This window comes from Peromyscus maniculatus, chromosome 16 (genome assembly GCF_049852395.1).
Source record: "Peromyscus maniculatus bairdii isolate BWxNUB_F1_BW_parent chromosome 16, HU_Pman_BW_mat_3.1, whole genome shotgun sequence".
In the NCBI taxonomy this organism is placed as follows: Eukaryota; Metazoa; Chordata; class Mammalia; order Rodentia; family Cricetidae; genus Peromyscus; species Peromyscus maniculatus.
In genome coordinates this window covers 64,221,371-64,246,726 of record NC_134867.1, presented here as the reverse complement: position 1 = coordinate 64,246,726, position 25,356 = coordinate 64,221,371, and the positions used below count along the sequence as shown (strand labels likewise).

The 25,356-nt window shown below is 43.5% G+C and overlaps 1 protein-coding gene across 4 annotated transcripts; it reads left to right on the top strand.

Moving 5' to 3' along the window:
• On the top strand, positions 1 to 24,704 carry Cep43 (centrosomal protein 43). 4 transcript variants are annotated; one of them, XM_015994839.3, is made up of 14 exons: positions 1 to 334; positions 674 to 727; positions 3,871 to 3,925; positions 4,330 to 4,418; positions 4,776 to 4,913; positions 5,713 to 5,793; positions 8,130 to 8,189; positions 12,445 to 12,495; positions 14,696 to 14,931; positions 16,265 to 16,377; positions 17,865 to 17,933; positions 20,221 to 20,260; positions 20,935 to 21,031; positions 23,482 to 24,704. In XM_015994839.3, the coding sequence occupies exons 1-14, from the start codon at positions 215 to 217 to the stop codon at positions 23,554 to 23,556; spliced, it is 1,278 nt and encodes a 425-aa protein (XP_015850325.1). In that variant the 5' UTR covers positions 1 to 214; the 3' UTR covers positions 23,557 to 24,704. The 4 variants fall into 4 exon arrangements, with proteins under 4 accessions (XP_015850325.1, XP_006975971.1, XP_006975972.1 ...); XM_006975909.3 differs by lacking the exon at positions 12,445 to 12,495 and having other exon boundaries at positions 114 to 334; XM_015994840.3 differs by lacking the exon at positions 8,130 to 8,189 and having other exon boundaries at positions 116 to 334.
• The last annotated feature ends 652 nt before the right edge of the window (positions 24,705 to 25,356 follow it).

Here is a 25,356-nt window from a genome sequence, read left to right as displayed (position 1 = left end):
CGGAGGCCCCGCCTTCAATAGGCCCCGCCCCTGGCGTCATGAAACCCGGAGGCCTCGCCCCCTACCTCACGATGCCTGGGAGGCTCCACCCCCTAGGTCTTGCCCCCCGCGGCGCGAGGGGCGGGGTTGCGACTGCGCGCTCGCGCGCCCTTGCGGCTTCCGCGCCCGCCGCTGGCCGTTAGCGCGGCTTGGGTGGTTGTCTTGGAGAACGAAGATGGCGGCGGCGACGGCGACGGCGGCGGCGGCCTCGGCGGTGGTGGCCGAGGAGGACACGGAGCTGCGGGACCTGCTGGTGCAGACGCTGGAGAACAGCGGCGTCCTGAACCGTATCAAGGTGCGGCGGGAGGCCGGGCTGCGGCCTGGCCGGGGCGGCTTGCCCGGGGCCTCGCGGCGGCTTCCTTCCCCGGGCGCGGGGGGCTACGGCGGGGCGGGGCGGGGCGCCGGGGGCGGCGTGGGCGGGGCGCGCGGCCGTGGGGCCCGAGATCGGGATCCGGATCATAGGCCTGGTGTGGGGCCGAGCGCCCGCCGAGCGGCCCGTGACCGCCCCACGCTGCACCTGCGGGCGGGCCGCCTCGAGCCGGCCCCTGTCATTCAGATGGCAGGTCCGTGCGGAACTGACTTGAATTGTGTGTGCGTGTGCGTGTGCGTGTGTGCGTGTGTGTTTCTTTTGCAGGCTGAACTCAGAGCGGCTGTGTTTTTAGCGCTCGAAGAACAAGAAAAGGTAGAGGTAAGAGATCCCCACCCCCAGACCTTGATAGGACCGTCCTTCTTAACGCCTGATTTCTAATAGATTTCAAGCCCTTTCGAAACCGCGGGGTGACTTAACTGGGATTCTGAACGGTTACGGGTTGTATTTCTGCACCATGGTTCGTTTTCTATATCATTTTTGCACGTTGGAGAGCGGCCTTAAAGTAATTCTGACAGGCCCGTAGCCAGATCTCAGTCACAGGAGTTGCCTGATAGCGTTCCAGATACCTGCAGGGTTACTCTGTAGTACGCTCTGAATGTCTTGGTGGTAAGGAGTGTAGAATGCAACCTTTCCTCCAGATTCTGACTGGTGGGTTAAAAAATCTGATCAATTATTTTAAAAGCATCTCTGAACTTAGTCTCAAAAAAAAAAAATCCAGGAAAACCCGTGTGTTTAAATGGTAACTTGGCTTTTCTGTTTACCCCAAGACCCAGCAACCACCCTGAGTCCATGCCCTCCCATCCTTCCACGTTTGTGGACTGCGAATCTACTCTTTAACTTCCTCAGCCTCCTGCTTCTTGATCTTTGTCTCTGCACCATCTTTTCTGTGTGTCCTCAGCTAGGCTAGATCCCATTGTCCACACCTCAGAAACCCATATTTCTTTGCTCTCTAGTTACACGGTGATGATCGTTTGATCCCAGCAAACTATCTCCTACCGTTTCTGCATAAGCATTGCCAAAGAAAAGTCACTTAACCACGTGACCCCTGAAGTCACAGAGTGGTGGATGCTGACTTGAGCGGGGACGTAGTGCGCCCATCTGGTCGCCTTCACTTAGCTTTCTTACCTGTCCTTCCTCTGGGAAGAATAGAAGTGACTAGGTCCTAACTGTCCTTGGCTGCTGTCCCCAACCTGTCAGTTTAGGGAAAGGTGACCCATGTCTGTACATGAACCCGTCTGTCCTGCTCTAGGAGAAAAGGCTCCATCTTGCCAAATATATTGTCTGATTTAGTCCTCCATGTATTCTCATCTCCTTAGTTAATCACTGGGTCTTTGACTTCTTTTCTCCTGGCTCTTTTGAGTATAAAAATGTTTAATTGCTCTTAAAATAGTTCTCTTTTACTTGTTTTTTTTTTCCTACTTCTTTTAACATATTCTTTGGAAGAATATGTCTCATGTTGTTGTTTATTGCCAGGTATCCCTTACTCCATTAAAATTTAAGTATACTACTGCTATACCCCAGGAGTTTCTCTTGCTGTAGTCGAGAAGGCTCCTCCAGTTGAGTGTACGTTAGTTCTCACCGTTACTTGATCATTGCAGCATCTGACATTGATTTCGCTTTCCTTTTTGGAAATCTTTGGCATTTGGGAGCCTTTTCCGATTCTGTCTTTCTTTTGTCCACTCAGTTTCTTTGGTGAGACCCCATTCCTGCTCATCCCACTTCAGGGTTGGTGTGCTGTCTCTGTACAGTACTTACTCGGCAGCCTCCCCACGGTCACCCTGACTCCACTGGTAACTTCATCCTTGTTTCCTTACATAGCTCCCTTCCCTCCTGAGTCAGACCAGTGTGCCTTGGAGACTGACATTCCCAGTTCTCCAGACCTGTCCCACCCTCACCCATTGTCTCCTGGCAGTGGGAGGGTCCTCTGCTGCCTGCCTTTCTTGGGCTTGCTTACAGCTTTTCCAGGGTGGTACTTACACTCTTCACTCTTCGTTCGTGCCCCTCATTTCAAGTCTCTCTTCACTGTTCCTGGGTTGCCCATTGGTAGTACATACCTGATTTTGCTCTTCCATTTTCTTTGACTAGTTCAGTTAATAAGTGTCATAAATTCTCTAGACCATGTACTTCTGTGGTTTTTCTCTTTCTTTCATTTTAACAAGGTATAATTGTTTCTGTAAACTCACACTTTAAAATGTCAGGTGTGATAAACTTAGCATTTACAGGATGTGAACTGCACAGCCAAGAAGAGAATATACCTACAATCCTTCAAATTTTCCTTATTTCTTTGTGAGCTGCCTTAACATCATAATCATTTTCAAAACCACATAATGGAAATGTAGAACACACATGGGATCCGAGAGCTTTTATTCAGCATAATACAGTAGTGTATGTTGTACTCCTGTATTTAATCCCGATTTCAGGAATTCTGGGTCATTCCACTAGTCACTGAGTGGATATTCATAACTTGCTTAATCATCTACCCTTTGATGCCATCTTTGGGTTGTTCCTGCTTTTCCCTTGTAGATGAGGCTGGTGTGAATGGTCATGTCCAGATCTTCGCTGGGATCTGGGATTTATCTTGAGAAAATACTTGAGAATAGAACAACTAGCTCACATGCTGAGGACAATGTTAACCTTAAAACAAACAGCCTCAAACTATTTTCCAAAGTATTTGTACTGCCATCAGCAAGATGTGAGTCTGCTTAAGGAAGCCCATCATGTGTTACCTACATTAGCCTCACTCTGAATAGTCACCTCAGGCTCGATTTGTAAGAAGTGTTTTTTACTACGTTTGTTCAGATCTGTAATCCAAAAAATAAGTTGGCCTATGGCCACACAAAGTCATGTCATATACTCCTGATTAATTTGGAATTACAAATGTATATGTTGCAAATGGTAGATATCTAAGATGATAAATTTCAAATTTCATGTACTTGAAATACAGAGTTAAAATAATACCACACAAATATTTGTAGATAAACTATTTCGAAGCACTTAAATTATAAAATGTTGAAGGGCTGGTGGTATAGCCAAGTGTAGAGTGCTTGCCTGTCATGTGCAAGGTCTTGAGTCCAATCCCCAGCAGTGTAAAAAAATGGTTTAAAAAGTTGAAGATAAATGTCTCCGAGTATAGTTTGGTTTCATTAACTTGAAAAGTTATTAAATAGCACAAAGCAAGTCCTATGCTAAGTAAACAGTTGTGAAATGGAGTTCATAAAACCATGATTTTTATGAATGGCAATGTATATATTCTTTATAGCTTTGCCACAATAAATAAATGTAGCTGTTGTACTTGGCTTGGTCTGTCTACCCTCCACTCTGAACGGTGTACTTTCCACTTAATTTGCTCACTTACTAATAATCAACTCTGGCTATGGGAAAAAGAGAACTTTAATGTATGCTTTTTAGTTGTTTTAGGATAAACATATAACACTTAAAATATTTCTTTTATTTTTTAACAGAACAAAACTCCTTTGGTCAATGAGAGCTTGAAAAAATTTTTAAATACAAAAGATGGTAAGATGTTATTCTTGTGTTTATCTGCCTCTGAATTTTAAAATCCTGTCAATATTTGGGAGAATAAGTCTACCTCTGTGGTCCATGCTGGCCTCTGACCCTCAGTGATCTTCCTGCCTGAGGCTGACTTTACATAGGAGTATACCACCATGTCTGGCCTAGTCTAGAAAGTGAGACACTGAAATCTGTTTTTGAAATACTGTGTTGTCTTACACTTGCAGATTGATTCTAAAGGAAAAAAAAAGGGAAGATTGGGATTTTTGTACTTAAGTGATTTATTCAGAGAAGAAATATGTGATTTTAAAGAACTTAGACACTTCATTCTCCCCTAGCATGCTTCAGGTCACTAGGAAAATTGGGGTTCTTCAGGCTTTGCTCACAAGTCTTTCTCTTGGTCTTTACAGGTCGTTTAGTGGCTAGTCTCGTGGCAGAATTTCTTCAGTTTTTTAACCTTGATTTCACCTTGGCTGTTTTCCATCCTGAAACTAGCACAGTAAGAAACATGGTTTTACATCTGTCTGAAGTCTCTGAAAATTAATGACGTCTCACAGTTGCTCACACTTAGTTGTTGTGTGTGTGTGTTAGATTGTGTTTCTACAAGCCATCTGAGTTGCTTGTGTAACTTGAAGCTGCTAAGAAAGGAATGCTACTGTAGAGTTGATCCTGCTAAGATGCTGCCCTGCAGCTGTCAGGAGAGGCCGTGCGTGTAGATGTTCTTTATAAAACAGCCAGAAGTCGCTCACCACAGTTAGCCTCTGAACGTAGAGATGCTTTCAGGTCCTCAAGTACTCCCTTCCATGCCTGACTGCTTCGCTACATTTTCTGCCCCTAAATCTTACTTCTTTTCTAGTTTCAAGGTCTTGAAGGTCGGGAGAACTTAGCCCGAGATTTAGGTATCATTGAAGCAGAAGGTACTGTGGGTGGACCCTTATTATTAGAAGTGATTAGACGCTGTCAACAGAAAGAAAAAGGACCTACCAGTGGAGAAGTGAGTATCCTGTGCTACCCTTCTCTAGCTTATTTAGTAATTGGCAACTTAGTTAAGTCGTGGAGATTAGTACATGTGTAATGAATTGAGGTTTGCATAGAAAGAAGCTGCTCCTTAAAATGAAACGAACTGAGATGGCAGCTAAGTATTTCAGTGAAAATTACAGTATGCAGGTATACCTGTGTACCTGTGTTGCTGTGGGTCCTCAGAATGTTCTGTTCAGGACGGACTGGAACAAACGATCGCGCCTCACTGACCAGCTGTTGACGGTGTTTATGAAATGAGGCAGTGGGAAAGTAGGAACGGCGCTGAGTGTGGGCAGCATCGCACTCGCGGCTAGTGTTGTTACTGTTAACGCGGTGTGGAAGGCTGGTCTGCACGTGGGTCAGAGGACTCCTCATTCTCCCTGGGTTGCTTCTCATGAGTAATTGGACTTTTTTGGTTTGACATAAAATGAAACAGGGAAGCAAACCCAAGAAGGGAAGGAGAAACCAACCTTTGAGAATCACGGAGTCATTAATGTTAATTGAGAAAGGAGGGGAGATGGGTCTCCAGGAAGTCATGATGGAAAGATGGACTGGGCCCCACAGTGTAGACTGGGTGGCCAGTTCAAGGTGGCTAAGGGAAATTATTTGCAGGTAACTTGAATCTGGGTGGGATATGTGTATTCAAATTAAAGGAAAATCTAGTATAGGTGTTTGTGAAGAAATGTCAACATAGTGTTCTTAAATGCTAAAATAATATTGAAGCATCATTGGCATAATCATGTTTTAGTTTCAGTTTAAAATGTAATTTTTAGGGTGCTTTGGATCTGTCAGATGGACATCCTCCGTCAAAGTCCCCTGAAGGAAAAACAAGTGGGAATTCCACCCCGAGTAAGGTGAGTCTGCGCTGGACAGAGAAGCAGGCGCTGTGGCAGACACCTGGGGCCCTGTTCTTTGTTCTTACCTGTTACCTGTGAATGTTCTTTTGTGACAAGTCATTTCAAAGTTTCTTAAAGGTCATTTCCCTCTTGATTAAGTAGGTGATTTTTTTTTTTAAGTTGCTTCTTTTGTGTCATTGGTAATGTCTTGAATTTTGTATCTCAGAGGACATTGATAGTTGGATTATTTTTATGTTGCATTAATAAGAAGGCTTTCCTTACTTTGCATAAACTCCGAGCTGGAGAGCATGGGCTCTCAGAATATAAAAGATTATAGTTGATTTGGAATCATGGTGGTATTTAAATATTAGTGAACTGTGTTGACAAGATTTATAGGAAAGTGTACTACGGTTGTGTGTGTGTGTGTGTGTGTGTGTGTGTGTGTGTGTGTTAAAGATAAGACCTGATTTCAGGAATACTATATGAAGAAGAAAAATGTGGAGTTGAACACTTGAATATTTTTCATAATAGAAGATTTAATGAAAAAGTGATGGTCTCTGTGGCTGGATAGAGTACGTCCTGATTGGTTCTAGTTGGCCCTGTGAAATAATGGTTTGGGGTCCTATCGTAGTCCACCTAGGTTGCTGTCATAGAGTACCACAGACTGCATGGCTTATGAACAGCAGACATTGATTTCTCACAGATTGAGGTACTGGCAGGCCTGGTGTCTGGTGTGGGCCTAGGTCCTGGTACCTTTTCCATATCTTTATGTAGTGGGATAGGGAAGGGGAGCACAATAAACTATACACAGGTGCTCCACTCTCTTGATTAATTACTCCCCAAAGGCCCCACTTAATACTATCATTACCTTAGGGGTTGGGATTTACATAACCGGTTTTTTTTAGGAGGGTGGGTAGGTGTAGCTCTGTAGTTCATCCAAGGTCAGCACTGCACTCTGTGACTCTTCCATAGGGACAGAAAGATGGTGTGGAGTCCATCCAAGCACAAGGTTTCATGTGGGTTCAGGGTGGGACATGAATTTTATAGATCAGACTGGCATCTTAGATCAGGTGACCTTTGGAGCATGTGTTTATACTTTATACTGCCAAGTACTTCATTGCTAAGTGTCTAGGCACAGGGCACTGCTGTTACTTATGGCTTGTTTATCTGTTCATTTGTAAACTTCAAAAGCCGAAGATATTTTATATTTCAAGCCAGAGAGGTTATTCTGCTAGTGTGGCTCCCCCTGAGAAGGCCAGACCTTTTCAGATAAGGAGTATTTAAAGAGGTTTGTCTTTTCCTGGTGCTTATGGGAAGCTATAACCCTGATGACGGAGCAAGTCATGAGTCAATTTTACAAATTCCTTTAAATGATGAAAAAAGAGCCTGTGGAAGAAACGTCTTTTCCACGATAATGTCTGATGTTAGAAAAAGAAACTAATATTCTGAAAATACTTATCAATACTTGAAGCATTGAGCTGCTTGGAAATCCACTTCCTCATAAAGTATTTTTAGAAGTGGTACTGACATTCCATGTAAAGTATATCCTCAAGAAAAACCGTAATAAAATCTGTTACTGCATGCTCTAGAGCTGTGATGATCCTCCTGAGTGTTTTAAGTCTTAAGGAATGTTGTGTAAATTCTTGCAGAACAGTCCCATAGGCTAGTGTAGAGAGAGGCTTGTGTCTCCTGGACTAGGGACAGCACATGTCGGCCACCTTTCGTTTCTTTCTCATGTAGTCTCTGTGTGAGCTGGGGTTGGAGTAGCCCCTTAGGAAATACCTAAGATCCTTGCTAGCTGGCCGGGCTGGGGTCTGTTTAAAAAATACACCCCTGCTTTGTCACTTAGAATACAACTCCATTATATACCTAAAGTTCTCCCCTTCTCCTTGCCAGCCCCCCATGAGCCCTCATCCACCTGTGAGCCCACAGAGTGAAAGTGTAAGTGTGAGGGACACTGGGAAGTTGAGCCAAGGATTAGAGTCAGCATTTAGGAACCAGTGTTGTGTGCTCCTGAGGAAGGTCAAATCAAGCTAGACAAGCCCTCAGCAAGCTGCTTAGAATTCACTCCAGGTCAGTGTAGAACGGAACCCACATGTGGTGTGAAAGGACCGGACTGCACACACAGTAGGAAGCTGACAGGTGATGGATAGCCAGTGCCTGTGGCTGACCAGGAACCTGTTGGAAACTGGTTAAAACTTGGGACATGCCAGAAAGTTATGAAGGCTTTCCAAAGCAGCAGGTGTGGGAGAGGAATACTGTCTAATAGGAATCTCTATTAGTTTGGTAATGAGTTAGTTTATTTTTAGAGATTTATATTTTATGGTAAAATGTCATTTTATTCTCATGCTCAGATACCAAGGTATAAAGGACAAGGTAAGAAGAAGACAAGCGGGCGGAAGTCTGGTGACCAGGTAACATGCATGAGAGCAGAAGAGAAAAGCCGCCTGTGCTGAGCCAGCCTCAGACTCCTGGGGGCCTCCTGCTGGCCTGGGTTCTAAGCTTTCTTTTTAAGCATTACTGTCATCTGTTAGCCGACCATGAGAGCCAGACCTAGTGGCACAGGCCTGTCACCTAAGCTACTTGAGAGGGTGAAGAGGGACTGCAGTTCAAGGCAGCCGGGACAGTTGAGTGCAGTCTTGTCTAAAACTAGTCAGTGAATAGCCTGGGGTACCAGTGAGTGGTCAAGCGCTGGACCAGCACACACTGAGTTTGGTCCTCAGTAATGAGAGCAGGAAACAAGGCGCAGGAGTGTGGGAAGCACACTGGCGTAGAGTAACGTGCAGTCTCAGCTAGGTAAGACACGTTCCTTCAGAATACGGCACCCACCGGGAGTCATTGTCAGGTCTCTGAGGGAGTCAGATGCACAGACGTTGCCTAAGTTAAAACAGAGGCTTTAAAAACAAAAACAACTTAGATTTCTCTGTTGACTGGCTTTTTAGTTGTGGTGATTTCAGAGGCAGAGCCCTCTTTCTGTTCACTGTCTTCATGCAGCATTCAGTGAAAAGATGTCCCATTGTCCAGTAAGTGCTTGGGAACATTTGCATAGTGAAAGTGACTTTGTTGGAACTCACAGTCTATCTGGAGAGGTGGGACACCTTGAGACTATATAAGTGTGTTAACCTGTGGTTTGTGTTGTTAAGATTCATTGACTTGGTCTTTTGGAATTTTTAAGTTAAATGCATGTTTCATAGTATTGAGTTTCTATAACCTTACTAGTTCTTAGGTCTCTAACTTAAAACATTTCGAGTAAATTAGTATATAAAACCAGCGCATACTAAGAGACGTGGTTTCACTCTGTGTATATGTGACATGGCTGTGGTGGGGCCAGACGTTAGCCTTCAAGTGCTCTCTGACTTGAGGGGAATTGAGACTCTGATGGGCCCATGCCTCATAGCAGACTAGTCTAGTTCCATCTGTTTCATTATTGCTGTATAGTCGTATCTTGAGTCCAGAGTGTCTTTCCCAGTCACTTGGATATCCTTTCCCTTTTCTTCTCTGACCTTATTTCTGAATTGCTTTTGTCGCCAGTGTGGATCTCAGTGTTGCCTCTTTCCAGCCTTAGATAGCTAAGCCCTTCACTCCCCTTCCTCTGCCTCTCTGCTTTGCCCTCTGCATGCAATTAAGTTTTCAATTTCCAGAACATTCTTAACAGCACAATCAAGATACCTAGTTGCATGTAGTGGTTGGGGTTACGCCTACCAGAATGCCAGTGGGGGCCATTGCTGTGGCAGGTGAGTGACATTTCCCAAGTGTGTGCAGCTGCAGGAGCCTCATCCGTGTGATCCACAGACATGAAGTGTGCATGCTGTGTGTGTGTTTCAGGGCTCTTGAGCAAAGACAAGGAAGTCCAGGGTACTTCCCATTGAGCTCTGGAACTCTGAGACAGGCTGTAGGCAGCTGTTGATTCAGAGGCCCAAAGCCCTTGTTAATCCTGGGAGTACACTTCTGAATTCTCCATGTATAATCTCAGTGTGGCTGTGCACTCTGTAATCTCAGCACTCTGGAGACAGAAGCCAGTGATTGCTGCAAGTCTGAGGCCAGCCAGGGCTACAGTACTGAAACCTGTCTCAAACCAACAAATTGTGTGCTTGTATGTGTGCATGCATAACTGATATGTGTAAGGTTTCCAAGCAATAACTTCAGTAAAAAGGTTTTGGTTTTGTTGTTAAGAAACAATAGAATGCCGGGCGGTGGTGGCGCACGCCTTTAATCCCAGCACTCAGGAGGCAGAGCCAGGCAGATCTCTGTGAGTTCGAGGCCAGCTTGGTCTCCAAAGTGAGTTCAGGAAAGGTGCAAAACTACACAGAGAAACCCTGTCTCAAAAAAAAAAAAAAAGAAACAATAGAATGAATAGATTCAGAATACAGAGGATAAAAATTTAATGAAGAGTTATTTAATGAACTAATGTAGCTGGAGTTTTCTCCAGTCCCACTCAGACCCGCAGCCACTCAGACCCAAATAAACACACAGAGGATTATATTATTTAAACTGTGAGGCCTAATGGCTCAGGCTTCTTGTTATCTAGTTCTTATATCTTAAATTAACCCATTTCTATTAATCTATAAGTTGCCACGTGGCTTGTGGCTTACTGGTACCTTACATCTTGCTTCTCATGGCAGCGGCAGCTGGGAGGTCTCCTGACTCAACCTTCCACTTCCCAGAATTCTCCTCTCTCCTTGTCCCACCTATACTTCCTGCCTGGCTATTGGCCAGTCAGCACTTTATCAATCAATCACCCACAGCAAACTAGATTTTCTTTTGCATTTAACTATATGATGTGTATTTGTGTAGTTGAACGTGTACCAAGCACACGTGAGGTCAGAGAACAGTTTCAGACTGGGCACTTCCATCCCGTGGATCCTGGGCATAGAGCTCGAGATGCCAGGCTTGGGTCAGGTGCTTGCCTGCTGAGACATCTCACTGGGCATAAAGGGGGGCTTGGAGCCATCTACTCACATCTCCAAAGCAGCACCTGTGATTGTATCTTTGTTGTCTCGCCAAATCATTTCTCAGTTGTCTGAGAGATTAAGATGAGGAATCCCTGCTCCCAAGACTAGTTGGACAACATAGACTGGACTGGATGCAGGCGGTGGGGGAGAAGGAAACTCATTTGCATGGGAGGAGGGGTGAATGTGTTCAAAATACATTATATGAAATTCTCAAAAGAATTAACAAAAAGTCTCTTAAAAAATAATGTAAAAAACTAGAACAGCTTGGTGTAGTGGTGTGTGCCTGTTTCCCAGCACTTGAAAGCAGAGACAGGAGAATTGATGATCCAAAGCCAGTCTGGGCTTATGTGGTGAGTTCTGTGTCAGTCTGGACTATATAGTGAGACCCTGTCTCAGAAACTCAGCAGATAATTATTAATAACTAATTAGTAATTACAGCCGACTTCTGCAGAAGCTTTGCTCCCGGGGTCTTTACCATCTGATTGTAAATGCAAACCAAGATCAACGGTTTTGTTTACTTTCTGGCAGCACTGGGGCGGGGGCGGACTTGAAGGCCTCAGGTTTGCTGAGTAGTCACTTTCCTGCGGAAGCACCTCCAGTTCTAGAATGAAGTGCCTTGTATTGTGCCACTAATGTTATATGAGAAGTTATCCTTCATTAGTTTCCAGGCTAATGAATAGTGAGGCACTTCGCTTTCCATCCTTAATAAGTCGTTATTTTCAGAATTCTTGAATATATTCAACTCTATGTTGATTTTGGACATTGGTCACAATCATTGTATGTGTCTTTCAGGCTATGTTTGAGTCTGTGGCTGTCACCTCAGGATCTTCTATACTGAGTGTTATCTTTCTCCGTATTCATTCCCCAACATGATGCTGGGTGAATGGTAGGTAGGTAGCTGGAAACTGGCAGTTACTTACCCAGCCCAGTGATCCCTATCTCTTGAGCTTCTGGGAGCTGCTAGGGACATGAGGCCTGAGGGAACAAGGTTGACACCCATGCAGGGGCCAGCCACCTGTCTTGTGACAGCTTCAAGGCCATGGCTCTGCTGGGTGTGTGGAAGACTCAGATGGCTGCTGGCTGTCGGTGCAGAGAGCGCTTCTCTAGGAATACCAGAGGTTTAAAGATTGGTTGTGGTGGTCTAGAGTTCTAGTCTTTAGGGAGCAAATTAAACTTTGTAAGGATAGTGCCCATTTTAATAGTAAATTTTTTTAATATTTAGGAATAGCAAATAAAATAAATAAGTGCTCAACATGAACTTCTTAAGTCATGAATCAAAAGCTGCCTTTGACAGAGTAGAGGAGGAGGTGAGAGTGATAGAGCCTGGGTGGGCAAAGAAATACTGCAGGCAGATGCTTGAAGATGTTTGTAAAATGGAATATTTTGTCTTTTATGAACAGTGCACATTAAGCTTTTATTTTGGAAACACAAATTATATTATCCTTTTTCTCCCTCAGTGCTGAGAATTGAGGCCTTTGTGCTGACAAGTCCTGTTAATTTGAGCCACACCTAAGCCCCTTTTCAGTTCCTAAAGACATTGTAGCAATAATTCAATTTTTGGCTACTAGACAAATAGTATTTTTCATTGTGAAACCTTTCTCTGATGCTCATTTTCTATTAATTTTTTAAATGATTGAAGTTTTAATTATGTGTTTTACTGGAAAAATTAATCTATACTAAAATTTTGAAAAATTTTTTATCATAATTTACCATACAGTTTGTTAATCCTGAGCTCCATCGCAGGGAATGGCTGATGCAGTGCTGTTCAGTAAGTCCCTTCATTTTTATAAAATGACAAAGGCTAAGTGTTATACTATAACAGCTGTGGTTTTCTCAGCTTCTATGCCATGGTATGTACTGGGAGCTTGAGACATGGCCTGTCCCTAGTCTGAAGGCAGAATGGAAGGAAAGGTATCTTCTTGGCCTCCTTTGGTGGGAGGCAAACCTGGGGATGTCCTCTGCCTCCCAGATGGATCACTCTTGTAGTCTCTGCCTCCTTACTCACACAGGCTCTGGCATTATTTGTTTGTCTTTGTTGATGTACTTCTGTGTGGTTTAGGAATTGGTTTTGAGCACAGTTGCAGAGCTATTTTGAAAGTTTGTTTTCACTTCATAGATAGAACTGATGTTTAGAATAAAACAAATATTGTTATTTTAAAAATGTGCTGTCATACCATGTCCTTCTCCATGAAACTCATCTTCCTAAAACTGTGCCTTGCATCACTAGTAAGAATGTCAGTAAAACAGTAATCATGGACAAGCATTAATCACCAAGCTCTTCAGTGTCCTGTCATCTGTGTGTGGACTGGAGCTGGTGATTTGAACTCCAGGAGGAGAGCATGTCCTGTAATCACTGACCTGTGATGTTACTTTGTGTTTGACTCACTCTGCCTCGGCCCTGTTTACCTTTCTAAGGCGAGAGTGAATAAATATCATAAGCCTCAGGAATTTATTTGCAGGGTCTTTGAAAAACTCGGTTATTAAAACATTTTCAAATCAGAAATTGAAACTGATGTGAATCTAATTTAGGTGTATTTAAATATATTATACTTCTGTATTTCACAGTACCAGGAAAACTTGAAGAAAGTTATAAGGGAATTTTTTATGTACTTCCTTGAGAGTTTCCTATATTGTTAAAAAAGATAGCTTAATTTATTTTCTAGATATCTCTTCATGATCATTAGTTTATCACTATTGATAGCCCATAGACTGTGTAGCCCCATCTAAGTTCCTAAAACTTACATAATATATGCCTTGCCTCTGGCAACTAACCAAGGCCTCAAGTCTAAAAACATAAGTGTGCATCCTAAGACATGCTATGCTCTCTGCGTGCGGACAAATAGAACAGCTCTGGCTCAGAGCCTTGTGTGTTAGTCTGCTCTATTTCTGTATGGCCCAGCTCCTTGCCTTGCTGCTAATGAGCTCTGTCCCAGCCTGTTTGTAACTGGCCTCATTTAATTCTTGACAAAATTCATGTCTGAAAACATTCCCTAAGATCACACAGTTAATGACCCAGGACAGGCACTTTCCAGATTTATTTCAGATGAGTGCTTTTTCTGGAGCATCACAGGGGTCTATTGCGATATTACTCCCCAGCACTTGGGAGGCAGAGGCAGGTGGATATCTGAGTTTGAGACCAGCCTGGTATACAGAGTGAGTTCTAGGACAGCTTACACAGAGAAAAAAAAGGGGCAGGGGGGCCAGGTATAGACTAGAATTATGCTGTGGTGTCAGAGTAACCCAAACACTGATAGTTCACGCTAACCTTACTATGGAGTGGGGATAGAAGTGCTTCCTCAGGAGGAGTTTAAAGATACATAAAGGATTTATGTGCCTCCTCGTGAACATGAGGTGCAGGCTAGTAAGTAGCCCAGCAAGCCTGAATTCAGGTAATTGTTTTGTCCAGCATCTGCTTGTTGGAAATGTGAGCATTCGAAGGCTGTGTCTTTCACCTTTCATTGGTGCTGGGTAGAAAGCTGCTCTCTCTTCTGATGAATAGTATAATTTAGTTTATTTTAGTGACATGGTCTAATTAACTTAGTGCTCTCTCCTGGTTTCCGATTGAAAATGTATAAAGATATTTTATGCAACAGTGACATACACATAGGATGACAAGGGAAAGCTACTTATAAATGAGAAACTTGCTAAGTGGGATAGGCATGGTAAAGACATTTTCATTTAGAAAAGAAGGAAAGAAATGGTGTAATGATCTTCTTTAACATTTTGCCATTTGAAAGTTGCCTATGTCAGGAAGCCTGGGGATAAAGTGGGAAAGCATAGGATTACACTGCAGCTCCTGCTGTTGAAAGGCCAGACACAGGCACACACACACACACACACACACAGAGAGACACAGACACAGACACAGACAGACACACACACACACAGACACACCCCTGTGTTGACTGTTGTTTAAGATACCTTAGAAGTTTTATCACCACAGAGACGTCTCCCTTCCTCTTTCTTAGAAGACCAGCAGTGAGACCAGTCAAAGCGAGCCCAGTATCTCCTTGTCAGAGCCAAGGAGCAAGAGCAGCCTGCACTCGCTGGCCCCGAGTGCCCATGAGACAAGAATTGCATCCTTCTTGAGCAGCAGCACTTTAGATGCCAAAGACAAAAGTGCTCTCTGTCCAGACGAAGATGATGCAGAAGGAGATTCTTTCTTTGATGATCCCATTCCTAAGCCAGAAAAAACTTACGGTTGGTAAGTAGACTTCTTTGGATCATCTGACTTATGATTTAAAAACAAAATTCCTAAATGCTTTCATTTTATATTTTAAACCTAATTGTGGTTGATATGTTGTGCACCCCAATAAACTTATCTGGGGGTCAGAGAACAGAACAGCCATAATATTAAACATAGAGGTTAGGCAGTGGTAGCACACGCCTTTAATCCTAGCATTCCAGAGGCAGAGATCCATCTGGATCTCTGTGAGTTCAAAGCCACACTGGAAACAGCCAGGCATGGTGACTCATGTCTTTAATCCCAGGGAATGATGGCAGAAAGCAGAAAGGTATATAAGGTGTGAAAACCAGGAACTAGATCTGGTTAAGCTTTCAGGCTTTGGAGCAGCACAGTTCAGCTGAGATCCATTTGGATGAGGACTCAGAAGCTTCTAGTCTGAGGAAACAGGATCAGCTGAGGAATTGGCGATGTGAGGTGGCTGTGACCTGTTCTGCTTCTCTGATCTTCCAGTGTTCACCCCAATACCTGGCCCTGGGTTTGTTTTCATTAATACGACCTTTTAAGATTTGTGTTACACCTAATGATCTGCTAACAACTATATAATTATTGAATCCATAAATCTGATTTTGTACCAGTAAAACCTAATATATTTTAAAATAATGCCAGGATTATTGAAGGTACTGGGTATAAGCCATTTTTACCAGATAAGCCTATATCAAGTACTCACCATGTGATGGGAGCTGCATGTTAGCATCAGGGCACAGCGGGTTAGAATGAGGTAACAGCATTCCTGGAGTGCTGCCCTGTGGTGGACTCCAGGGAGGAGTTGTCAGGAGATTGGAGAGGATGGCCAGTGCAGGCCCTGATGGCAGTGTCTGGGAAGTCAGGAGCCGGCTGACTGGAATGGGTGAAGCTGTGACTAAACAGTTCCTCAGGTTAGAGGGAGGGCTCTGCAGCTTCCGGAACAGCGTGTGCATTTGAGAGGTAGTGTTTATTTGTTGATTCTTGTACTGTCTTTTGTGTTTTGGGGAGATGGAGGAGGCTTCTGAAGAAGTCCTCGGTAGTACAGGTGTTGAAAGTCAACTTGGCTTGAGAGATAGCAAATGGCTGTAAACTTAGGGAGCTGGAGCTTCACTGACAAACTTATCGTGCGTTTGTCACCAGATTGATCTGCAGTCTGCACTGCCCTGTAGGTATGCTTTGTGATTTCAGTCTGTAAAATCGTGTTCATTCCCAACCATTACACGCATCTAAAATGTCTCTAAATTGCTTTTTTATGTTTACAGAATAAAAGACTGTAGTGACAAGGTCTGGAATTAACATTTCATTGTCACTTGTTTCTTCCCGTTAGGAGAAGTGAGCCTAGGAAGCAAGTGGGAAGTCTGGCCTCAGTCTCTGACAGACCCCCCTTAAGGAGTGGCCTCAGCTCCCTGGCAGGAGCCCCTTCTTTAACAGATACTGAGAGTAAGTACTTGAATACTCCAGAGTTTTGTTGTTTTTGTTTCTAAGTAAGTGTGGTGTCCATTGCTGTGATAAAATACCATCACCCGAAGTAAGTGGAGGAAGAAAGGATTATTTCAGCTGACAGTTGTAGTTCTTCTTGAAGGGGAGTCAGGGCAGGAACTGAAACAGAGGACACGGTGGAGCATTGCTTACTGGCTTACTCCCCAGGTTACTCAGCTTGCTCTCTGATATGACCTCGGCCCACCTGCCCAGGGGTGGCACCGCCCACAGTGACCTGGGCCCTGCTACATCAATCCTTAATGAAGAAAATGCCCCGCAGGCTTATGCTGCAGGCCCATCTTGCAGAAGCAGCTCCTCAGTGATTGTTTAGTCTTCCTAGATGACCAGTTTGTGTTAGGTTGACAAAAAGAAAAAAAAAAAAAGAAAGAAAGAAAATATGTGATATGATTACCATGGGTTCTTTTTTTTTTTTTTTTTAGAAAATCCTAATTTTGATAAGGTAGACAATATTTTGCTATTTTCATTTCTTAATGTCACTCTTCTCCACCATTTTGTGATCCTTTGCTAGGCTATCAAAGTGTTTTTAGGAAGCCGACTTTTTAGCTGGTTTAGACATTGATAGGTATACATATACATTTTTAAAATTTATACAGAAGTGATACACAGTACTTCAAATTTTAGATTTGATTTTTCTCTGGCTGCAGTATGCATGTCCCTCTGTGTTTTATCAACATGCTGGGCAGCCACCTGATCACTAAGGAAGGTAACTCATGCTCTGCAGCGTACTGCTGGTCTGGGATGGCTGGTAGGTTAGGCGGCCCCAGTGGAGTTTGGATTATAGTATTGCCAACCTAGGATGAGTGTTAGGTGCTGTCCCATCCCAAGACAGAACATTGTTGACTTGTAAGTCATGTCTCGTGAGTTCTTGGAATAACTTGATTTTTTAAAGAAGTTCTGTGATAGAGTGATCATCATAGTCACTCTGCCATCCGAGGCTTCTGTCTGGTGTGGCACAGAGGAGAGGTTGCTAGCAAGCCGGGTGATAGCCAGCTTCCTGCACTGTGGCATCCCACCCCATCTTATCCTCCCCACCCCGGGACAACATGGCCAAGGCTTTCAAGAGTGTGTTTGGACATCACTCTGTCACAGTCAGCCAGTGTTTAACCAGCAGGTCTCAGAAGTAGATCCACTTGGAGTTCACAGTACTGGGTTTTATATACGTTTTATTTTGGTGATTATGTTCTAATAAAGAATAGTATAATTGGTTTCTCTCTGTAACACATGAATCCTTTGCTTTTTGCCAATAAAAAAATAGCCAGAGAATGGTAGTACATGATTCTAGCCTCTATTGATTACAATTTATAATTTTACTCTAGGGTTTTTTATACTCCTAGGGCTATAGATAGCCCACCTGAGAGAAAGCTTGGCGTGGCTTAGAGAATAGTGTTATGAATTCCTTTCATGCAAGTACTTTTTCCTGCCTACAGGTAAAAGAGGAAGCACAGTCCTGAAGGATCTGAAATTGGTCGGTGAAAAAATTGGATCACTTGGACTAGGTAACTAGATTTCAGTTCTAGTGTGATTGTTGAAATCATCTCCAGATTAAAGTCTACATGGAGAGCCTTCCTGCTGTCATTCAGCAGGTGTTGGGGAGTTGGCATGCGTCCAGAGTTCACCCCTGTGCCGGGGGATGGCTGTAGCAACAAGCTGGACTGTCCTTTGTCTTTTGTGTTCCGACTGTAGTAAGGGAATGCTCTGGCCTGGGCTTTGGTGGAAGACCAGAGGAGGCTATGGCAAGACCTGGTGATCAAGTCAGAGCTGTGTATCGAAGAAGGGTTCAGTGAGAATGGGTGAGGCTGGTGCAGCGACAGACCCCAGGGAGTCAGTCTGGTGCAAGGCTTAGACCTGTGAGAGGACAGCCTCGAGCTGTTGTGGTATTTGGAGCGGATGCAGTTCAGCAGGTTCCTGTGGGCTAAGAGAGTCGGTGTCTGGGCACGCTGCAGACAGCTGCCGCAGGAGGACCTGGTGACCCTTCCTCTCACTGACGCAAAGGGTGTGGTGCGGCCGGGCTCTCGGCTGTCTCCTGTCCTCTTCATGGATGCGATGGGTGCTAATTGCTCTGTTCTGAGAGCGCTGCTTCTCAGGCGGGCTGGGGAGAAAGTACCATATACCCTGTGCACTTTGTGAACGTGGGCATGTCCTGGACAGTGCAGAGACTATCCTCTCGTTTCTAACCAGACACCCTCAATATAGTGCACAGGACCCAGGGGAAAAATGGATAGGTTTACATGAAGAGCCCAGCTGTGGCCCTGACCTGGCATAAACTGTGCTTTTCTTCTCTGTTATTGGGTCCAGTAACATGAACCGTACTTGGAAGACTAAATAGGATTTAAACATGTCGACATACATGGAAGGGGTTGCCTAAAATGCTAGTTTGCTGTTTGTGTCACTTTCTTCCCCATTAGCAGAATAGATGTTCCCTGAGCTGCCTGCATTCCTGTTCCATAGAGTGCCCTGGAATCCTGGTAACTGCTGAGTTGCCAGTAGTCCGGCCCTTTGTGCCTCCTGGTTGCTGGCTGGCTGGCTAGGTGGTCAACTCTTCTTCCTTCCCTGCTTCTTCCCCATTAGGTGTGATCACACCTGCAGGGGGGGCTCTTTATCCTTGCACCTGGGGTGTTTGCCCCCTTCTTGGCCATGACACCTCAGGTTCTGCTCTGCCCCTTCATTCTGACATGGTTTCACTTTGTGGTGGTTCACCTGGTGCCAAGCCTTTGGGCTTCCCCTTTTCCTTGCTCCTGTTCTCTGATCAAAGTGTGGGTTCCCTGCTCTGCTGATAAGGTGAAACTGCAGAGGATTCCCCTTTGGGGAAGACAGTTCTGACTGCAAGCTGTTGGAGAGAACAGAGGGCAGGCCACTGCTTCATTTCACCCTCTGCTGGCTGAGGGCACCCCGTAGGTTGTACAGCGTGGGTATGGGACTTCACCAGATTCAATAGAAATGAGTAGTCTTGTTCAGTGGCCCAGCACAGTCATTTGAGCTTGGTTTTTACTGTAATGTGCATGGCAAGAGTGTCGGTATTCTGAGGAATACAGATGCTGATGGTACTTGGACATGCCCATGGAAGGGCACCAAGGGCCCCTTCCGGTGATGGGCCCACATGCTCTGTCACTTCTTCACACCTGATTGTTTCTGACTTTTTGAACAAGCTGTTGAGTTGAAAGTCACGGAAGCTGATGGTGCCTTGCTGTTGTGTGTCCCTTCTTCTCGTTGTGTGTTGATGAGGAGAGAGCCCAGGTCCATGAATGTGCTAAGCAAATGCTCTGCCGTTCCGCTGCCTCCCCAGCTCTGCTTCAGTAGGTCACAGGGCACATCATGGTGAGCTGCCCTGAGTAGGCCACCTTCCTGAACCCAGCGCACAAACAGGGTGTTCACTTTTTAGCGTGTGGTATAATCACTTGAATAGTCATTTTATGTGGTAAAACTACTCCAGAGGTGGCTCTGTGGTTAGGGGTGTGTGTTGCTCTTGCAGGGAACCAGGTCCATTTTACAGTGCCCACAGGGTGGCTCACCACCATCCGTGACATCCGGTTCCAAGGATCCCAAGACTCTTCTCCCTGGGCACCAGGCACACGTGGTACACATACATACTGTACATGCAGGCCAAATATTTGTGCATATAAAAATAAGTAAATCTAAAAGAATTTTAAACATTGTTTTGGTACTTATGTTTTTATGAAATAATATCATTCAATGTTTTGTTTTGGCAGGAGACACACTTATTTAAAACAAATATTTTTCTGTAAGTGTGTAATAACATATTTCTTTTCTTAAACTGATTACCAGGAACTGGAGAAGATGAAGACTATGTTGATGATTTTAATAGGTAAGAAAAACCTTGAGGTGAATATGTAAATCTTTTAAATACTTTCTGAATACAGGTATGGCAAAATTTCATTAGAGTTTACTTTGTACTTGAGTCTCTTGTTCATGTTCATCCAAAATTATGTTTTGGAGTGATGACTTCTTACATTAGAATATAGATGAATATGTATATTGTATTGGGAGAGTTGGAAAGAATAAGATAAAGAAATGATATCAGGGGTTGACCTGTCATGAAACCAAGTCAGTAGTTTATCCTGATTTTTCTCATGTCCTTTGTCTTTGTGGTTTTGACCTTTCAAAAACTGCCTTCTTCGATGTGGTATTACTTAACATTTTGTTGGAGGTAACTTATATGAATTGCCCACTAAAGAAAATAATATTTGTTATAGATATGATTAGAAAATTTAATTTTAAATGCCTGAGAATTTTGACAGTTTTCTTCTGATTAGAATTTCTGTCTGTTTATTACAATAATTTATTGTCCTGTGTTTTGGAGTTAAGAATGCATGTGGCGATCTGTGTGATTGCCACTGTTGCCTTATAAGTTTTTCTAGATGGTATATATGAAATTACGTTCAATGTTATATGTTACTTGTAGGATTAAAATCTCTGAAAATTTGAGCAGTGGTAGTTATTCTTCAGACTTCTTTTTCATTTTCCCCCTCTCATAATTAGTGCTAGCCATCGCTCAGAAAAAAGTGAGTTAAGTATCGGTGAAGAAATCGAAGAAGACCTTTCCGTGGGAGTAGATGATGTCAACACCAGTGATAAAGTAAGGTGCTAGCTAGCACATTCTGTGGGTGCATCTGTCCATTTGTTGATTTGCTATGAGGCTTAGTAAATTTATGACTAGTAAAAAAAAAAAATGATTGAAAATTGCAAAAAGTTCATGCCAGTTACCTATTCTAAGTCTGGAGAAAACTAAGGATATGGGGGACTCACAGCTGTCATTTATTGGTATTTGCACTCTGACAGGCCTGGGTGAAGGGTGGTCATGGGGATCAGGACTGTCTTTCTTAGGTTAGAAGTGAGGTGGTATCTATGGGGCATCGATCATCTCAGGCTAGCCAGGCAAGGCCGAGACAGAATTGTGGGAGGCAGCACAGCAGAAGGCTTTGGCTTGAGGTTCAAAGCCAGAAATCCAGCAAAGTCCACCTGCAGCTGTTCACGCAGAGAGGAGAGATGAGCTGTGGCCTCTCTCTTGTTCACAGCCAGGGTGGGTCTGCCTTCATTCTGTGAGCATAGTTAGAAGATGGCTGCCGCCTTCCAAGGGAGGTGGATGTAGGCTGGCTTCAGATTATCACACGAGGAAGCAGCTCTTAAGAGAGGTTGTAGTTTAAAGTGTGGAAGCAAAATCTGGGTTGTGTCATTTCTAATGTGTTAGGTTTCTTTGTTTTCTGGCTTTGATTTTTTTGAGATAGGGTCCTTGTTTAAGTCCCAGGCTGGTCTTGAACTCAGTATGTAGCCCAGGACTCCTGCTTCCCTCCGCTTTTCAGATGCTAGTTGTCTTAGGTAAACATGAATCTGTCATCCTAGTTTCTTTTTGTGGGTGTTTTTGTTGGTGTTTGTTGGTTTTTTGAGAGAGGGTCTCTGGCTATCCTGGAACTCACTCTGGAGACCAGGCTGGCTTCAAACTCAGAGGTTGCCTGCCTCTGCCTCCCGATTGCTGGGACTAAAGATGTGTGCCACTATGCCCAGCTTCATCTCAGTTTCTTTTAAGGTGGAAGTCTTACTACTTGAGTGACAATACTCTCTGATCACTGCCCAGTGTGTAAGCAAATACAGTGAAAAGGTGGGCCTTTCTCCCACCTTTTCACTGTTTGTCATCCATAAGAGGCAGACAATGTGAGCTCTTATTAAAAACTACTGAGGACTGTTCGTTTAGCATTTGTGATGGAATTCATGATGGAGGTCAGCTGCTAACTCAGCTTCTTGGTAATCACAGATGTCAAAACAGATAAGGGGTTGCTCATCAGTGAGCACTTGCAGTACTTGTAGGTAGCACTAGCCGAGAGGGGGGAAGGGAGAGAGAATTGTGAAGAGCATCTACCACTTTTCAACTTCTCACAATCTTCAACACTTTCAGTGCTTTGATTTAACACAGTGCAGGAGATCCTAGCCAAAACAATCAGGCAAGAGAAAGAGGAAGCATCCAAATGAGAAGGGAGAAATCAAATTGACATTGTTTGCAGCCAGCGTGATCAAAATACACATGAAATAGAAAGGAGTCGATTAACTGATCATTGGTACAAACCATACAAAACCCAGCAGCACTGCTACACACCGGCAGCACGGTGTAAAACAGAAACAGCAGCACAACCCCATTTGTGTGGTCTTTGTTGCTTTAAATCAAAACTGAAAACCCCTCAGCTAACTGCTCTCTACTGTAGATTCTGAAAGATCACTTTTTATCCAGTTTTTCCTCACTCTTGCCTCTAGTCTAAAATCAGCGTTAATAATGCATTCAGTTGTTTTGCAAATAAAATGCATACCTTAATGAGTTCATTATTTAATAATGGTGAGAGTAAATACAGATCCAAAGTATCAGTCTTACCCATTGTCTCAGTGTTTGGGCTTTTCTGAGTTTCTTCTTTTAAAATGTAATGACTTGGGCAGGGCGATGGTGACACACGCCTTTAATCCCAGCACTCGGGAGGCAGAGGCAGGTGGATCTCCGTGAGTTCGAGGCCAGCCTGGTCTACAAAGTGAGTTCCAGGAAAGGCGCAAAGCTACACAGAGAAACCCTGTCTCAAAAAACAAAACAAAAAAAAAAAAACAAAAAACAAAGGGAGCAAAACCAACTTAAGGAAAAAAACCCGCTTACCCCTGGCAAAAAAAGAAATGTAATGGCTTTAATTAAGGTTCCCAGTAATTGTCTTAGTACAGATAGTTGTATACCAAGACTACTGTTTGACCAAGAGGGAGGGAGGGAGGGTATCTATTTAAAATGATTTTATCTCTAATATTTCCTTGTATCCAAAGAATGGCACAATGAGACGATGTAAAGGGCCAAATGAACAGATCTAAGAGAGTGAGGGCCACAGAGTCTGGAGAGGAACCTTGTTTTCACTCGGTGTCCCCTTTCTCCTGTTAGCCAGCTCTAGTCCAGGGTTGGCCCTTGAAACAGGTTACAGAAGATAAATGAATTATAAACAATATACTTTTACACATGGATTCAGACTTTGTTTATACTGATTCTTTTCTTTCTTTTGGACAACAAAGCTCGATGACCTCACACAAGACCTGACTGTTTCCCAGCTCAGCGATGTTGCCGATTATCTGGAAGACGTTGCATAGACAGGAAAAGGAAGTATTCTGATCAACAGAAGAGAAAGGACTTGTCGGCTCCATGGTCCCAGTCAGTCACTCTTGCTGGAATGTATGCTCCTGCTGGTGCCTTGCATTTCAAAAAGACTGCAGATATTTTTTAAAGTTAACTTTTCAGTTTAGTAAACAAAATACTTCCTATATGAGCCCATGTCTAGGAGGTTAATATTCTTAATTTGGTTTGATGTATATCACCAAGGAAATTTTCTGAATTCCAGCTCATTATAGCAAGGGAACTCCTGAAATGTCAGTGTTACAGAGCATGACGAGGGATCAGTACAGCCGTAGTAGTGTGTGTCACTGTATGTCTCTGGTTGCTGCAGAGATCTGTGAAACCTTCGTTAGCCACCGAAAGCTTACTCACTTGGTGTCTATTAGGTGGGTTAGCCCAGAGTTGGTGAGCTGACCTGATATATCTGTGATGCTAAAGTGTATCAGTACAAGTTAAATTGGATGTCTGAACTTTATTTTGTATTTCCTTCCATTTGGAAGGCTTGTTAGACCATTAAGGTTATATTAAAGTACTCTGTGCTATTAGTTTTGCTTGTTTTAAACTAGAAGTGGTCAGGACTCTTCATTCATAGACTTGTCGATAACAGTTAACGTTTAAGTCACATTTTATCCTGCTGTCTGTCAGCAGCTGTAGACACAGATTACTTCATTACAGTCTTAATTTATTATTTCTAGAGATGCCTTGAAACATTCAATACCAAAATGCATCTGAAACCATTAAGCAGTGCTTTTATTTCAGATCTGTAAGTTGATTATATTTAAATCCAAATTGGAATGAAATAGTAGTAATGGCCTAAGACCATGTATATTCAGTTTGACAAACTTTGTATACTGTATATAATTGCATTGTAGTCCTTTAAAATAGAGCCAATAATAGAATTTCTGGCAGATTTAATTTATGCTGTTGTATGTAGTACTGCAGGGATATAGGCCACTGACATTTGTAATGCTAAAATAGTTTAAATGTGCAAGTAGGAAACTCAGCCCTATGCAGGCACAGTCATACCACTAAGTCAAATTTAGGAGTTGTGAAACTTTGGTACATTTTATTTCCATTATGACTGTTAAAAGTTACCTTTATTAATAAAAAGAGAAATTAGAAATCATCCATCCATGTTGAGTGAGTGAGCAGAAACTGTGGTTTGTATCAGTACCACTTTCCATTCCATAATTGCTAATAGAACAATGACATCAGGCTGTAAGTGCAGAGGAAATGAAATGTAGAGAAGATTCAGGCTCTGGCAGCAGAACCTGGCTTTTGAAAACTTAAGTGAAACTGAACTGCAGACATGAAGAGGAAGTAGGACAGAAAGGGGCCGGGCGGCCTGGAAGCCCCTGTGTATTTCTGTCCTCAGTCTGCCCTGACATGGCGCTGTCTGTTTTCCCCGCTTTCCTCTTAGAAGACGACGACGACACTGTCTGCCAGTTAGAAACTCCATTACCCTGTGCCCTCTCTTCAGTCCTGGAAAGTGCTGGAGCTGGTGGGCCTCTGGAGTCTGGATCACAAGTGTGCTTTTAACATTGGGTGGGCGACTCCAAGAGAGTGAACTGACCTGAGCGTGGCAGGATGTGGCTTTTTGTATTTGAGGAAGACTTTCCAACAGTCAAGTGTGAAGTCTGTCACTTTCTATCACCCAGTGACTGGCCTTTTGGTAATTCTTGAGAGGGTGGAGAGAAAAAGCCGAAGTGCAGCTTTGTGGTCAGCTCTACATAAAGGTACTGAATGATTCTGACTAATGTGAAATTTAACAAGGAGGA